This window comes from Chlamydotis macqueenii, chromosome 2 (assembly GCF_036417535.1).
Source record: "Chlamydotis macqueenii isolate bChlMac1 chromosome 2, bChlMac1.mat, whole genome shotgun sequence".
Classification (NCBI taxonomy): Eukaryota; Metazoa; Chordata; class Aves; order Otidiformes; family Otididae; genus Chlamydotis; species Chlamydotis macqueenii.
The window spans coordinates 2,365,694-2,381,797 of NC_141557.1; the positions used below are offsets into that span (position 1 = coordinate 2,365,694).

Here is a 16,104-nt window from a genome sequence, read left to right on the forward strand (position 1 = left end):
GTGCACAATGGACAATGCACGGTGCACGACGGACGGCGCACGACGGACGGTGCACGACAGACGGTGCACAATGGACAATGCACGGTGCACGATGGACGGTGCACGATGGACGGTGCACGACGGACGGTGCACAATGGACAATGCACGGTGCACGATGGACGCTGCACACCGCCCCCGCGGGCACCGCCCCCCGTCACGAGCCGCCCGGGAAAGGCACCGGGGGGGCGTGGCCATAGCGGTGGGCGTGGCCAGACGGCGGGACACGCCCCCTTCCAGCACTGCGGCGCTTCCCCCGCCGCAGCCCCGCCCACTCCCAGCTCGGCCCCGCCCCCTCGTTGCCCTCCTCGGTTACCCGTGGTGCCGCGCGCGGGGCTGGCACTGACGTGGCCTCCGAGCGCCGCCATCTTGTGTGTCTGGCGGACGAGCGGCCGAGAGGCGCAGCGGGGGGAAGCCGGCTCCGAGCGGGACAGCCCGAGGACAGCCAGAGCCACTGCCCGGGGCAGCAACCGACGCCGGTGGGTTTACCGACACCTTCCCCTTCCCTCCCTTCAGCCCCTTTCCCCTCTTGGCCGCCGCCGACGCCCAGCTCCCCCGCCCACACCCTGCGGCCGCCGAGGAAGGCGGTCGGGTGTGAGGCGCCGCGGCCTTGGCGCTGAGGGGAGGGGGCGGCGGGGCCTGGGGAAGCGGGCCCGGTCTCTTTTTTTTTTTTTTTTTTTTTTTTTTTTTTTTCCATCCTTCCTTCTCCGCCACCACCACCGCCTCCCTCGTTCGGCGAGGGGGAGGAAGCCGCAGACGCAGCCAGGCCGCAGCGCAGACCTTGGGGAGCGGCGGGCCTGGCTGGGGCGCTGGCCCATCCGCCTCCACCCATGAGGGTTTTGGGACCGGGTGGCTTGTGCCGGGACGGGGGGGGGTGCCGGCCCTTTCACTTCCCTGCTGGGAAGGCGTGGGCTCGGGCGGGAGGAGGGGGACCGCTCCAGCTCCCCAGCAGCTGCACAAGGCCTGGGGCCGCTCCCTCTACCGGAGGCATTAGAGGGGATGCGGCGGGATGGGCTTCTCCTCCCTTCCCCAAACTCGCTCATTCCGGCTTCTGCCCCGCCCGCGAACGGCTCCGAGGAGAGAGTTATTTCCTCGTTTTTCCTCTCCCTTCGAAAACCCTCGTCGTAGCGGACCTCGGAGATCTGGTGGCTCCGTAGGGGAAATGAGGCTCGGATGAAACTCGTAGGAGAGAGGTTATTTTCCTGTAAGCCCTTGGCTGCTGAGTTGAGCTTTCTGCTGGGCTGAGGGGGGTGATGGTAAGAAGTTGAGCTTTAGCCTGCAGCAAACTCTGTTTGCCATCCATGGCTTGGGTTTGATGGTCTAGGAGATCAGTTTTCCTTGGCATAGCCGCTCCTGAGGGGAGGATATTATATTCTGCCTGAAAATACTATATCCTGTCTCTCTGAGTAGTTAACATGACACTTTGGGCTGATAACCTCTGTCTGATAAAGCGATAGGCCACCTCTGCGAACCCTTTCATGGAGGAGTCCGTTTGCCCCAGCAGAGCACGACTAAAACTCCTCTGGGTCATAAAACTGCCTAAATGTTGTGTTTGACATTGACCTTGTTGCTCTGCTGCTAGGCTCTTGCCAAACCAAATTCCACAGGTTGATTAGAGTTGTATCCAGAGGTCTTGTTTTGAAATGTAGCTTTGTCAATAACTAAAATGTGAACTATTTCTATAAGACTTTGAACTTTGTTTTGCAAGCGGCGAGGCTTACAATGCCCCTTTGTAGGATATTCTCCTAACCTTATTTTTCAGGCAAAGAAATCGAGGTAAAGTAAATTGTCCAAGGTCATTTGGCAATAGTGTTATTACTATTTTTGCTGCTGATGTGGAGCACTTGTGTAGGAAAAAGGAACTGGAGCATTGCTTCTTGGTTTTTGTTCGTGGGTTTTATAATCAAACTGTCAGTATAAGTACTCCCAGTCTTACAGATAGAGAAAGGGATTCAAAAGGAACGAAATTCGGAAGGAAAGTTTACGGGGTTGGTATGATGCCACTGCCTTCCTCTGTTAAAAACACATCTGCAGCGCTCGAGAACCCTGTCGGACTGCTTTCCCTGTTGTAGTAATTACGTTGGGTGAAAGGGTGAGGAAACTCGCATCACTTGAACCTCTTAAACTCAATTGCTCTGCCAAGTTTACTGACGCTTCTCCCGCGGTGGAGCAGCAGGATTAAAAATGGCTCGAGCAGATGTCATCCCGGCTCAGAACAGCCTTTGCCGCTGCGATAGTCTGTGCGATGCATAATAGTTGCTGGATCATGTTAAAAGGCAAACACCCGAAAATAAATCGGTCCTCGATGGTCTGAGGAAGTCACTGATAATTTTTTTTTTTTTTTTTTTCCCTCCTAGTTGTGAAATACAGTTGGAATCCGAAAAGGGACTGGGCAGGACTGGTGCGTTTTTGCTGGATGCAGTGTGTGTGTTAGTCATGCTGACCAAGTCGGGGGCAGGACTAGTCACAGCTTTTCAAAGCAAACAAAGTGTGTGTGGGAGTCGGGGGCTGGATTCTAGTCCTTGTAATTCAGCAAATTGTGTTGTGCTCCAGTTACACTTGTTTGAAAGCCTGCTTTAAACGGTAGCATTTATACGTCTTGCTGAGGCACAATTATTAGGTAAGCTATTGGTTACATTAATTTGGTGGAAGGAGGAGAAGCTCACAACCCAAGGCTCCAGCTGAATTTGCAGTGGTGAAGTTTGAAGAACCCCCTTTCTTTGAAAATAAAAGATGCCTTGTAGAAATAAAAACTGCTGAGATGTGTAAAGATGGACTTTCAAGCAAGAATTTGTATGGGTTTCGACAGCCTTCACAAGTGTCTAGATTGCCTGACAGTGGATAAATTTGGTGAATGTAAGTTAACTTTTTCTGAAAAAGAATAGTTCTGCTTCTTTTTTTTTAGAAATCTCTTGAAAGTTTTGCTACTGGAATGCTACAGAGCTTGTATTAGAGCTAGCACTGTCCTCAGCCATTATTCCCTTTCTTTAACTGATGAGTAAAGAAGTTTATAATCAGCTTCCTACTACAGCAGCTGTTTTTCTGTGTTATTCAGCGTTTTTTCTTTCTGCCTGTGAGTATCCAATTTTATTTCTTGTTTCTAACACATGCAAACATTGGAGAGCTATGGTACTAATTCTGCTGATGTTTCAATTCTAATAAAAGTCTCGTGTCTAATATAGCTCTTATTCCTACACTGAGCTTACACCTCACAACTAGCTGCGTAGTCTGTGCTGTGACATTTTCCCCAACCCAAAAGCCCACTTCGTTACCAAAGCTCTCATGTGAGTTCTTGCCATTTCTACTATGAGTGTAAATGTTGACTTACTACTCAGCTAGTGGGAGTGAATAACAGGATATTTGGCTTAAAATTTAAGGTTTTGAACTTGTATGTAGTTCAGCCGCAAAAAAAACCCAAAAAAACCCAAAATCCCTGTGCAATGCTTATCTGAAAAGAAATCCTGTGCCGTAACTGGCTCTCACAGCAGTCTGCCCACCGTTTAACAGGTGAATCTGAAGTCACAGTCCACACCTGGGTGTCACAGCTACGTTGTCAGCGCTGCTTTATTTCCCGAGCACCTGCAGGGAGGTGATGGATGGACGTCATCTGAAAGCAGGAACAGCGGCTCCTTCTGTACTTTTCCACCTATCAGCCTAAACTTTAAATCAAATATTTCTCAGACCAGATATGTTTTTCCTGTACGTTGGTTTGCATGCTGTGGAGTTGTGCATGGTAGTGTAGAACTACTACAAATAGTTGAGATTTTGCTGTGAAACAGAAGTAGCTTGCTCCCCGTGCTGAAGGAGAGAACAAGGCAATAACTCTGATTTGGGTTTTGAGTATCAAGTCAAACAACCTGCTCGCTTTGCTTGGTACTGACTCTTTTTTTTATTATTCTGACCAGTATTTTAGAAGTGAGGAGTTCTTTTGTTTAAGAAACAGGCTTGACCCCAAAGGGAATTTTCCCACTTTTGCCCATGTTTTGGTCTTGTAAGTGGAAATACTTTGTTTTCTTGCTGTGCCGAGCCCCGTGCTCTCAGGAGACTGTTACAGCGTGTGGAAAATGCTCTGTCAGGGTAAGGTGTATAGACAGCAAGATGTTCAACCTGCTTAGGTTGAATGAAGGTGCTACATAAGGAGCAACTCTGTCTTGGATTTTCTTTCACCTAGCTTCTCACTTGTGATTGACTTGTCCTCTGTCTGCCTTGAACATGCAGTGTGCATCTGAGCGCTTTTTAGTTGGTCATGGCAAGCCTTTGGTGGCCACATCCAACTGTGCCTCTTTAGACGGGAGTACAGTTACAGATGTTTGACTTTTATTTCACATAGTGCTTCAGTGCCAATACCTTCCCTGTAACCTCTCCTAAGAGACAAATGACAAGGCACCTTGTGATCATTTAGGGCACCTTTTCCGTCTCGCGCTTGGCAGAATTGCCTCCAATGTGAAGTGGGGAAAATTGTTCTGTGGTAGGTTTTGGTCTCCACAGTTGACACTCCCCTGGTTTTAATGGGAACAGCTATAAAGGAGTTGGGACTTACTATTAATGAAGAGCTCTGAGGAGAGATTCTTGAGATGGCCTTCATTACAATAATTTTTACGTCCAAGACAATCCTCTGTTGAAGAAAGAACCTGGCCTATTTGTTAGCTACTCTTAAATTTTGCACGTAGTCTATGCCTAGCGATGTTAGTACAGCCTAAAGTCTCAGGTAACTCAAATCAAACTTATTTAAGCTCAATTCCAGTGTTAGTGCCCCAAAGTTGAAGGGCTTGAGTTGATAAGTAGTCGTCTTTCACTCAGGTTGGCAGATGTGGAAGGCTGGTAAACAACTTCTAAATATAGTTGAATATAACTGAACAGTCGTGTATTGGGCCACCCTGGGTGTATATAAAGAAGTGTTGTGATCAAGAACGTTTTTCAAAATTTGCTGTAACATAACACTTAAATCTGTAAAGAAATGACTTCAAGTTCAAAAGAACGCAGCTGTACTTAACTGACTGTGCGTGCTGGGTGGTGGTGCGCAGTATTGTGGCCCTAGGTTAATCCTAAATTTTAGCAGTGTTCTGTTCTTGTTGGATCACTTCTCACATTCTCTTTTAAATCACGCTTTACATTGTAAAGAACAAGCTGCCAAGTTAGATTTGCACTTTAAATTATTTGCCGGTTGTTCTTGCATGTAACACCAGTAACAGCTGCTGAACTTGAATTTTTTTTTTTTTTTTTAAAAAAGTTTTCTCACCTCTTGTTTACACTTGGGTTTGGTGATTTTTTTTGTATGAATATTTTGTTTGTCTTGACATTATAGCATTCTAGAAGGTTTTAAATGGTAAAGTGGAAACATCATACAGGCCAACTAGTGATAACAGACCGGATTTAAAATCAATATTTCTGTTAAATAACAAATTGATCAACTTTTGTTCTCCTGTGACTGATATAACTCGTGTGTTAGTGCCAGGTTAGGAATTACGGGTTTGGGTTTTTTCTAGTTGTATTAGAGGTGGGGTTGATGCTTAGGCCCATGTCAAGTAGACTTCCCTTTAAATGGAGAGGTTCTTTTGGGAGTAAATGAGCTGTCTTTGTAAGCGTACTTGTGCTTTAGCGTTCGTATTTTGACGGATTGTAACTGTGTAATGCAGTATATCATTGACTTCACATTTGTCTCTCCTTGAAATGGGCATTTAAAACAAGATAGGAATGTCCTAGAGAGACGTAATAATTTCCGGAGATAACAAATGTCCTCTGTACCTCGGTGTGCTGCGCAGAGCAGGGACGGAGAATTAAGCTTTTCTTGACCGATCTCCATTGCTGCTGGTGTTTTTCAGCTGTGGAAGACAGATTGCCAAAATGATTGTTTCCAGCAACTTTTTGTTATGCCACTTGAAAAGTTCTGTTCATTGCTTTGTTTTGTTTTTGTTTTGGGAGCCTTGCATGGTAAGTGCTGGTATGTAGAAGTGAAATAAATGTATTTTTATACTGCAGGTATAATTTGACTGAATAACACACATGGCATCCTCTGTCTCAGCTGCTGACTTTGCCTGCCGTACTACATTTAAAGAAATAGCATAAACTTGAAAGAAACCATGACATTTGCCACAACTCCCGGCTCAGTGAAGTTTAATCTCTTTGTGGTGAAAAAGAACTTTTCCAGAGGTTCAAAATTAAGGTCACGCAGAGAGTTCAAGGTGTAGCTGTATTTTGTTTGATATACTGCATACCCTTCTGGCCATGCTTCTGTGGGACGGCTTGTTAACAAACAGCTCATCCGAGAAGTGTGGAGGTCAAGACGTGTATTTGACTTCTCGAGTTAAGCAGCCTGAATGAAATGACATGAAAAAGCATTAACGTACGGTTAAATGCAAAATGCTGCAGGAGATTAAGTGTTGAATGATCTTTGGCCTTGAGATACTCCCCAGAGCTTTTATTCTAACCACCTCCGATTAATAAAAGCAAATTCTAGTTCTTACTCCTGGGCCGTATCACTTCAGCAGACATCAGCCTGCCGCTGTTGCAGACACTCATTCATTTTTAACTGGTACTGAGCCTTTCTGAAAAAAAGGCTGCCTGTTCTCCTAATTGCTTATCTAAATGTATCACTTACTAGAAAACAGGCTGCTGAAAATCCCTTGTTTCTTGAAACAAAACTGCAGTCTTATCCACTGAATGTCTTTGTTTTCTGTTTACCGATGGTTACCTGAACCTGCCTGACAGGTTTGTGCTGCTGCGAGGAACTTGAGGTGGAGCAGACCACGCTAAGGCTTGCTTCAGGGCTCCGATGGGCCAGGAGAAACAAGAGTCAGACAGGCAGTTCAGTTTTGGGGCGATCTGGGTTTGCTGAGAGGTCGTGAGCTTCCATTTCTAGAAGGTGAAGTCTCGCAGGGGTAACCTGCGTGCCATGCGCTGCAAAAATAGCCTGTGCTGTTTGTTTAGATTGTTCTTTCATACACAAATCTTCCTACTTAGCCTGACAGAAGTACTTTTGAAGACGTGCTGAAGTACTACAGGCAGCTTACAAGCCATAGTTTTTTATGTTTTCAGGCATTTTATTGAACTTATGCTTCTAAAATGATCAATGTAGCAATTACTGACAACATTTGGTTGAGGAAAAGAGAAAGTAAAGCTCCAGTGTAGAATATAGGCAATATATGGGCAAGTCTTGATCTAGATGGTGAATGTTGAAGATGCCTGAAGAGCAGGATTGCTTATTTAACCTAAAAGGGTCTTAAATTTCCTCACGTTTTCAGACTGTGTGCATTAGTTCTCATGGTCCAGCTGAAATGAGAATTAAAGTAAGCAGATTCGGCTCTGAAATGCAGTGGAAGTAACCGCGTGATCCCTCAGCTGAGTTGTATTAACGGGAAGCAGCTCCGAACTGTCGCAGCAGTTTCTGCTGTGGCAGCGTCTACGCCGTTGGACGGCGCGAATGGTCTGAAAGAGCAGAGACCTGGTGGCTGGTCACAGCGGTCATCATTTGGTGGAGAGTTTTAATGATACTGAGAAAGGAACTTGAGGTGCTTTAACTTAGATAATAGAAAGCAACGAAATACTGACCAGAACAGTGCAGCCAGGGAGATATGGCGTACAAAAACGTGGGAGTATGATTTCTTTTTCTGTGGCAATAGATGAACGTGATCCTAGCTGCTGGTCAGAGGATGGTCCCACCAGTGGTGAATACAGACACCCTCTCTTTTGCCCTAGCAGCACCCAACACGTAACTGGTGGGACACACAACAGTTTGTGGGAGTTCTCCTAGTGTTTTTCTTACAGACAGCAGTGATTCTGCCACTTTCTAGTCAACATCTGAACACGCTTGTCTTGCAGAGGTGGGCTATAAACGACGCAGCCTATAAAAATAAATCGGAGTTTCGGTGATGTCATCTACTCTGAAGTACCAAATAAGTTAGAGAAGTGGTTTGGATAGTAGGAACATGGAAGAGAACAAGAGGGAAATGGAAACCAAGCTCTTTAATGTTTTTGTGTTGTTGTTGGTTTTTTTTTTTAACTTCACAAAAAGTAAAACTAGGAAAGATAGGTGATATAAAAGCGGCTTCAGTGGTGGAGGGTGGACTTGACCTGGACATAGCTGTCAGGGAAAGAAGGATCTAATGGGATTCATGTTGTTATTGCCAAGCATAAGTAACTTGTTCAGCAGACTGAGACTTCTCCGGCGTGTGGAAAGATGTCATGGGTGTAAATGCGAAGATTTTGCTGTATTACCTTATGACTGCTATTGATCCAAGCATTTAGTAGCCTGTTACGCTTTTAAACATGAAGAAACAAAATAAATGCATTTTTTTGGAGGGCTTGTAAGATTCTCTTGCTGCAAAAAAAATCATGCGCTCATTTTGGAGGGTTACCTGAGCTCTGGTACAAGGTTACAGTACAACCCTGACTGGTGGTTTTCGGATGAAGTAGAAGATAGAGGTATCTTGAGCAGGCGGACACGGGAAAGCTTTACAGCTTCCCTCCCCTCCAGCCCGGTAAGAGCTGCTGTTGTGTGCTGGGGAGTGAGATTTCCTGCTGTGCGAGTGGTTTGGATAAATGGGGACTCTAGGAAAACTGTTTTCTCTGCTTCCTGATTAACTTTCCTGTTTATACAGCTTTCATATATTCAAGTGGGAGTTGAATATTCATGGTTGTGCTTCAGAAATATGAAGGAAATGGCGGAAGAATCGAACTTTTAAACCTTCCATTTGGTTTTAATCCACAGGCTGCCTTGTCGGGCTTACAGAGGAGCTTGGCTTTAAAGTTGCAATTGCGTTGAGCTTCAGTCGTGTAAAATAAATGAATCTTTGACTTGAGTCACTTCAGCAAGTCAAAGTGGTAACTGGCGTCATTCAGTAACGCAGGAGTGGACTCTGAACTTCACTGTGGAGCTGCTTGTGCTCAGACATGTGACTTAGGTAATAATACAGTGCTGAACTTCAGAGTTAAAAATTGTATCCAGGAGGACAGAACCGCTTAGCGCTTGCAGTGCTGAGCGAGGACGCTGGAATTCATACATCCCTAGCACAGGGCTAAACAAAGCGGGACAAGATTTTTGTTCTGTGCTGTGCTTTTCAGTTCAAAGCTTGTTTTAATTGTCTTAAATAGATATTTTGTCAAGTCTTATTTCCAGTGAGAGTTTTGCTTCAAGCACACAGCTTCATCATGAAATGCAGAGTATCTTCAAGAGATGATTCAGACTTCGTATTGCACTTGAAATTGTGTGACTTGGTTTACAGGAAACCCCTCCTTTGAAGGCTGCCCGTCTTGGTTCAGTGTGTTCTTACTGTCTTCAGCTTGTATTTTCAGTTGGGCTCGGTCTTTTCAAACTGACATCTGAGAGCTTCTAGACGAAGCAGCAGCAGAGGCGTGAATTGTCACTGTCCCCTCTAACGTCCTCATCTGCACCCCACTGTAAGGCTTTCAGGCTGCTTTTTTCATGTCTTACGTGAGCAGAATATTAGTTCTCTCGGTGCCTTCAAACTCGCTGTAAGCTCTGTGGTAGGACGTTTGAGAAGGGGGAGGGAAACCTGCGGAAGAAGGGAAGAAGTGGACAGGTTGCGATGGGGCGGATCCCGTCCCAAGGGCGCTGGGAGGGTCTGTGAGGGCAGGAGCGGAGAGGCAGTTTCTCCAGTTCCTAAACAGGAAGCTCCTGATGACGTTAATCGCTTCTGAGCGTCCAAGCAGAAGTGTTCACAGTGAAGGAAGAAGCATTCATTTCTAAATCTGCCTCTTTTAATGTAGCTACTGATTTTCAGTAGTTAAGTTTCGGTAAATGTGGATTTGCTTCCTAGAGGTCTCCCTCCAACGCTACTGAAAGCAGTACTGCTTTGTGTTTTCGTTGTGTTCGCAGGCCGTTTCCTTAGGCTTGGAGAGGAAGCAAGCTGTTCCGAGTAGGAGAGAATTCAAGCTGTGTTCTGAGCTTCCTTCGCACGAGAAGGACCAGCTATTGGTGCGCTAAGCAGCAAATAGAGAAGCACACATTTAAAACTTTTTTTAACTACAGGTCGATTAGGAAAAGCGTATTTTATGGAGACACTTTAGGCTGCAGATAAATTGTCCCGTAACAATGGGGGACAAAGTGCCTGAAGAGGTCGGTTGCATTGAAAGCAAGCCGTTAATTTTGCAAACAAAAGTGTGAGAACAGCGTTTAGTACCAAAATCTCTGAAAGAATACTTGGAAGATTTAAAGCACACAAAGCCACGTCGTTTTGTGAGTGCTAAGTTTTGGCATATCTGGTCATCTCTGTATTGCTTTGGTGTGTGGAAAAGTCGTGTACGGTGGTGGCCGGGGTGTCTGTAAAGGATTCATATTGTCCCGTACTTGTTTTGGTGGTTGGTTATGCCCCTGGTCAGGACACAGCCATGAGAACTCATGAGTGATACTGTGATTTTTTTTTTTTTTTCCTCTAGACTTCACAGGCCAGTGAGAACATATCTCAAGCATGGGAAATATTTTTGCTAACCTCTTCAAAGGCCTTTTTGGCAAAAAAGAAATGCGCATTCTCATGGTTGGTCTGGATGCTGCAGGAAAGACTACTATTTTGTACAAACTTAAACTTGGTGAAATAGTAACTACTATTCCTACTATAGGTAAGATTTTTACATTCCTGTAACTGCTTGCGTTGCGATTTGGGTCTGATTGTTTGCAGCAGTATCTTATCTCAGCTGCTGCTCTGTTGATTTAAGTGACTTAGTGCTGTGCCCTGACTTGACTGTCAGATCAAACACTTGCTGAAACCATGGTATGAAGAGGGCACAGCCAAATGTTCCGACAGGGGAGGAGATTACATGACTTTTTTTTTCTTTTTCTTCAGTCTCTTGTGGAACAACCCTTTATGGGCTGGCACAAGGGCAGTTTGCCCTCCTAAGCGTGTTGTGGCATCAATTAGATTAGACTGAGAAGCACTTTTTTTTTTAATTTGAAGGGTGATTTGAAAAACTGTGATCGGAAACGTAGCTTATTTACAGTCCTTAAAGCCCGGGGGTTTTTGACATAACGTGGTTTGCTCTGTGTTTTGTAGTTGTGCAGGTAGCAATTATAGCTGGTGTTCGTTACTTTGATCGCAGCGGGGGTGGTGGTGGGAGCAGGAGTTCCAGAGAACCCTGTCTGCTTTGAGGGCTTCAGTGTAGAATTCTGCTTATTTAAGTAGATTGAAATTGAAAGATAACTTTAGCGGTAACGTTCTGAGTACGACTTGGTAAATACAGTAGGTGCAGGGCCAATATGTTTAACTGAGATTTTTGCCACAATTTCTGTTTTAGGCTTCAACGTGGAAACAGTAGAATACAAGAACATTAGCTTCACAGTCTGGGATGTAGGCGGTCAGGATAAGATCAGACCACTCTGGCGCCATTATTTCCAGAACACACAAGGTGAGTCTGAACGCTTAAATCGCAGCTTTCCAGAGTCTAAGAAGTTTTTTTATGTCCTTACTATGATAATCTTGTGAGTTTTTTGGGATGGGATGGGGCAAAATATTTATTATTATAAAAGGGTGTGTTTGTGTGGTACTCTGGCTCTTCTGTAAGCGAGTTCAGGTTCAAAGAGAGATGGGAAGAAATCTAGAAACCAGTCTTCCTTTTCCATCTGACTCAGAGCGAGTTGAGAATTTTGCTTTGCTTCCGTAAGCGTCACAGCTCGCTGCCTTCACTTCAAAGCGAAGTCTTTTACTTGCAAGCTCCAGTAGCCTCGTGAACTGAGAGCTTGTCACTCCTTCCACTGCTGTGCTTTTATAATGGGCGTGCGTTCGAGCCCTGTCACAGGATTTCGAGAGTTGCTACTCACTGGAAAATATCGAGCGGTTACGTAGATGAAGAGCACAAGTTCTAAAAAGGCAAACGAACTACTCTCTTCAGCAGCTCTCAGCAAGAACAGATGTTTTCTCTGACATGAGATTACAGTAATAAGAAAACTGTATTTTTCTGTTTTATATACTGAATTGTTTGCCATTATTTTCTCTTCAAAGCTTAGTTCTGACCTCCAGAGGTATTTATCATTCGTAAATAACCTCTGGTGTACGCTTATTCTGTTTGCTTATTTCTAGGTCTGATTTTTGTGGTTGACAGTAATGACAGAGAACGAGTGAACGAGGCCAGAGAAGAGCTTATGAGAATGTTGGCGGAAGATGAGCTTAGAGATGCTGTTCTATTAGTGTTTGCTAACAAACAGGTATGCCCAAGAAAGGTGTCTTTCTGTAAGAACCCTTGAAAACGTGCAGCATGCTTGTAACTGCTAGATTTTGAACTCGACGTTCGTGTTTTCGGTATAGTAATAGATAAGCTCTCAGTTTCATTGAAGGCAACAAGCCCATAGATTAAATTCCCATGTTCTTCTCTGAAAGGAGCGTCCTTTTAAACAGTCTTGGCCGATACAAATTCTTCTCTTTTCAGTTTTAGGGAAGAATTCTACCAGATTGATTTTTAAGGTTGGCTTGGCTGAAGTACAGTACCTGCCCAGGCTTCCTCCCAACAGAGGAAGGGCAGAGTGCCGGAACCTCCCCGAATTCTTCAGTTAGGCTGTTTGAGGGCACTGCTGGTGTTGGTGGAAGCACTGGGCTGACTTGGACGGTGCTTGTGTTGACCCTTCACTCTTCCAGGCCACAAAGCTGGTTGAGGCTTCTGCCTTCTGTTGCTTGTGAAGACCTTGGTAGCTTAAATCCAAATGTTGAGGGTCTTAAATATGAGTAGTAACACTACAGAAGGAACAGCGTCCTGCTTCGTTGATTGCACAGGCTCAGTTGCGAAGGGTGAAGAAGCCATAAATCTTGTCTAGGAGCAAGAAAGGTGGACTGTAAACAGAAACAGTACTAAGCAGAGTACTACTTCGTGATAAAAGTTGCTCTTAAATTGTAAACGCAGTCGCCGAAAACATCTTCCGAGTGGAAAGTGAATGAAATGGCCCTTGAATTGGTAGGCAGTTTTGGGTCAACACTGAAGGGTTTGATGACTTAATCCAAATGTCAGTTGTCTGTCTTCTGTTTTTCTGAAGAGAAATATTCCATAAAGTGTGCTGGTGGTGGTGGTGGTAAACTTTGAGACTCTTGTCAGTGTAGGGGAAATAGCTTGAATATGCTGGGTTTTTCTGAAAGAGAAGCTCTGAGAGCTCTTAACTTTCTCTTAATGGCTTTAAAGCTAACGATCAAAACTGGGTTAGGGAGGCGGGCATTTCTTCTCAGTTTGCAGGGGAGAAAATGACTCTTCTTCCTTCCCTCAGGACCTGCCGAACGCGATGAATGCAGCAGAAATCACAGACAAACTTGGACTGCATTCTCTTCGTCACAGGAACTGGTACATCCAGGCAACCTGTGCCACTAGTGGAGACGGTCTCTATGAAGGACTGGACTGGTTGTCCAATCAGCTCCGGAACCAGAAATGAAACCATAAACCTTCCTCTTCCCTCTTTTTCCACCCCTCCCTCTTATTTCCTCCTATTCGCCCTTCGCTTTACTCTAATGTGGCAAACTGTGCTACTTTGTGGTATTGAGTGCCGGAAGCTGTTTTCATTTCTTTTGTCACAGTATATATTGCATCATGCTGTAAATGTGGCAAATACAAGCCTGAAAACAGTTAGGTTTCTTATTTAATTGTAAATAGTTTTTGTTTCCAATGAGGCAGTTTCTGGTACTCCTATGCAATATTACTCAGCTTTTTTTATTGTAAAGAATCAACTCACTGTTTAGTACTTGGAAGGGATTTAAGTGGGTTAACACAAGGGTTGCCAGCGGTCCTGGTGCGGTAGAGCTGAACACCATCTCGGTTGGGTTGTGAGGTCTGTGAGATCCATTTTGGTGGTTGGTTTTTAACCTGAATTACGTATTTTTTTAAATAGTCAAGGAAAAGTAAAAACACTTCCACATACAAACGTTTGACATGGCTTCTGCTGTTCTAGCTCTAATCTGGTGACTTTTGATTCCTTCAAAGTGGTGGAACCCTGATTGACACCCAGTTAGCTTCATCTGGTCGAAGAACAGATCGTGACTAACGGATCTCTGGCTCTTTCTGTAGCTCACACGTGTTCATACTCGCTCAGAGATGTGTCGGACCTGGTTTAGATGAGTTGCAGACTCATGCTAAACATCTGACTTTTGGTTCAGGTGAGATTTATCGCTTCCGTTGAACTCGAATAATTTTCAGAAGTCGACATTTTTAGCCTGTCGTCTTTGTCAAAAGTGTTTTGTACTTTTCTTGTGTGTAAACCACTCCAGAAGGCAAACCTTTCCACAGAAAGCACAGCCTGTCCTAGTCCTAAGCTCTATAGGCAGAAAGTACTGTACTTAACGTAAGAATTGCCATGAAAAACACCAAACATCTATGTATAGCATCTAGGAAAAAAAAAAAAAAGCAGCATGAGAGTTTGGAGAGTCATTCCACTCTAGAAGTATTCAATCCCATTTCGGAACAATCCCATATCTGTATATGTGTGAAAACCCTTGGCATCCCTCATACTGCAAGGTTCAGATTTGCCATCAGAAAAAAAAAAAAACGACCTCTTTACTTTTTCTTTTGTATTTTGATAAACACTGAAGAAGCTGGAGCTGTTAAACTTTAACTTGAGGAACTATCAGAACTGGTTTATTTAGTGTTGTGGAAACCTTTATTGCTTTCAATACACGATTAGTAATCAACTGTTTTGTATACTTGTTTTCAGTTTTCATTTCGACAAACAAGCACTGTAATTAAAGCTATTAGAATAAAATCTCTTAACTATTTCATGTTTTTTATGCCTTGCTGTTCATTTGATCATCTTGGCAGAATCATAATGGAATACTTGTTGAATAAAAAGTTTCATGAAACTTGCACTGGTATCCCCTTGGTTTGTATCAGCTTTGTACGGTGCCGTCGGGTGGGTTAACGCGAATCCAGCCAGCGTTTTGCCGTGTCGCAACTCGCCTGAAAACTTCAGCACGTCTCCCTTATTTTCCAAATAAAATGTCATTCCTAGGTGAAGAGGTGAGCCGCTGATAGTTGACTTCTGCTGGAGTCTCTTCATTGACTCAGGGACATCTCCTGAGCTTCTTGAGTCGCCCCATCGCTTCCCACAACAGATTGTTCTTCCTGCTGGTCCCATTTAATAGTAGGATCCATGTTTTGGGGGGGGGAAAATGCAAAGTCTGTCTTCTTAAACACTTTGTTTTGCATTTTTCCCGTTCTGCAGTCCCCTCTGGACCTGGGACAGAGCTGCTCCCAGCTGATCGTCCCGCTTCTCATCTCCGATGGCCGCGCTCAGGCCGCTGGCCGGCTGCTGGCCGTACTCCTGGCTGGAATTGCAGCAGATTCCCGCTTACGCAGGCTGGAAAACTGTGAGATGAAAGGTGCGTTTCGCAGGTTAGAGAGCAGCATCCTGGTGGGGAAAGCTGGGGCTTTGGATGGGTGTCGGGGGCGGGGAGCGCAGCTGTGGCAGGAGACGACGGGAGCGCTGCTCTCGCCGCTGGCTGTTGACTTGGCGTGGAATTTGCTGCTGGCCTGGGCTGGAAGGAGGAAGAGACGAGAGACGGGGAATGTGCTGATCTTATCTGGGATCGGCGAGCTGTGGGAGTCGGGGCAGCAACAGGCCTTGCTGTGTTCTGGGCTCGGCCGAGCCCCCGGGGGATTTTAGCCGGCCAGCTCACACCCAGGGGAAAGGGCGAGCGGCAAACGCGGGGCCAAGCGCTGCAGCCGGCGTGGTTCCTCCTCTGTCCACCCAGGAACCGGCGCAACCGGGAGCTGCGCAGCCCTGGGGTGGGGATGGGGGCTGGGGTCCTTCGCCCCTGTTCCCCCTCTGTTTTTAACTTTACTTCTCCAACCGGCTCTGTTTTGAGCGTCAAACCGGCACAGACAGTGCAAGGGCTGAGAGCTGCTGCCCCACTGGGGTCAAAATTGGAGTCTGAAGGAGGGGACACGGCCCGGGTGCCGTGAGTCACCGTGGGGGCTTTTTTCTGACCCTCCGTGTGTTCCCCCGGCTCGCTCACAAGCTGGGGGGCACAGAGCCAGAGCCCTCCCAGCTTGGGAGACGAAGGCAGGGAGAAGCGGGAGCGTGGCTCGGAGCGGGGACGCTGGGGTTTGCCTGGGCTTTGGGTTTTTTTTTTTTTTCTTTCCCCCTCAGCG

General features: G+C 45.6%; 1 protein-coding gene across 1 annotated transcript; it reads left to right on the top strand.

Moving 5' to 3' along the window:
• The first annotated feature begins 379 nt into the window (after positions 1-379).
• ARF1 (ARF GTPase 1) lies at positions 380-14,817 on the top strand. The gene is made up of 5 exons (XM_086741699.1): positions 380-515; positions 10,432-10,611; positions 11,284-11,394; positions 12,066-12,190; positions 13,235-14,817. Exons 2-5 carry the CDS (start codon positions 10,464-10,466, stop codon positions 13,394-13,396), a joined length of 546 nt encoding a protein of 181 aa, XP_086597825.1. The 5' UTR covers positions 380-515; positions 10,432-10,463; the 3' UTR covers positions 13,397-14,817.
• Positions 14,818-16,104: the final 1,287 nt, after the last annotated feature.

Coding starts and splice junctions, on each gene's coding strand:
- ARF1 (XM_086741699.1), top strand. CDS start 10,464: ATGGGAAATATTTTTGCTAACCTCTTCAAAGGCCTTTTTGGCAAAAAA. Junction 10,612..11,283: donor AACTACTATTCCTACTATAG/GTAAGATTTTTA, acceptor TTTCTGTTTTAG/GCTTCAACGTGGAAACAGTA. Junction 11,395..12,065: donor TTATTTCCAGAACACACAAG/GTGAGTCTGAAC, acceptor GCTTATTTCTAG/GTCTGATTTTTGTGGTTGAC.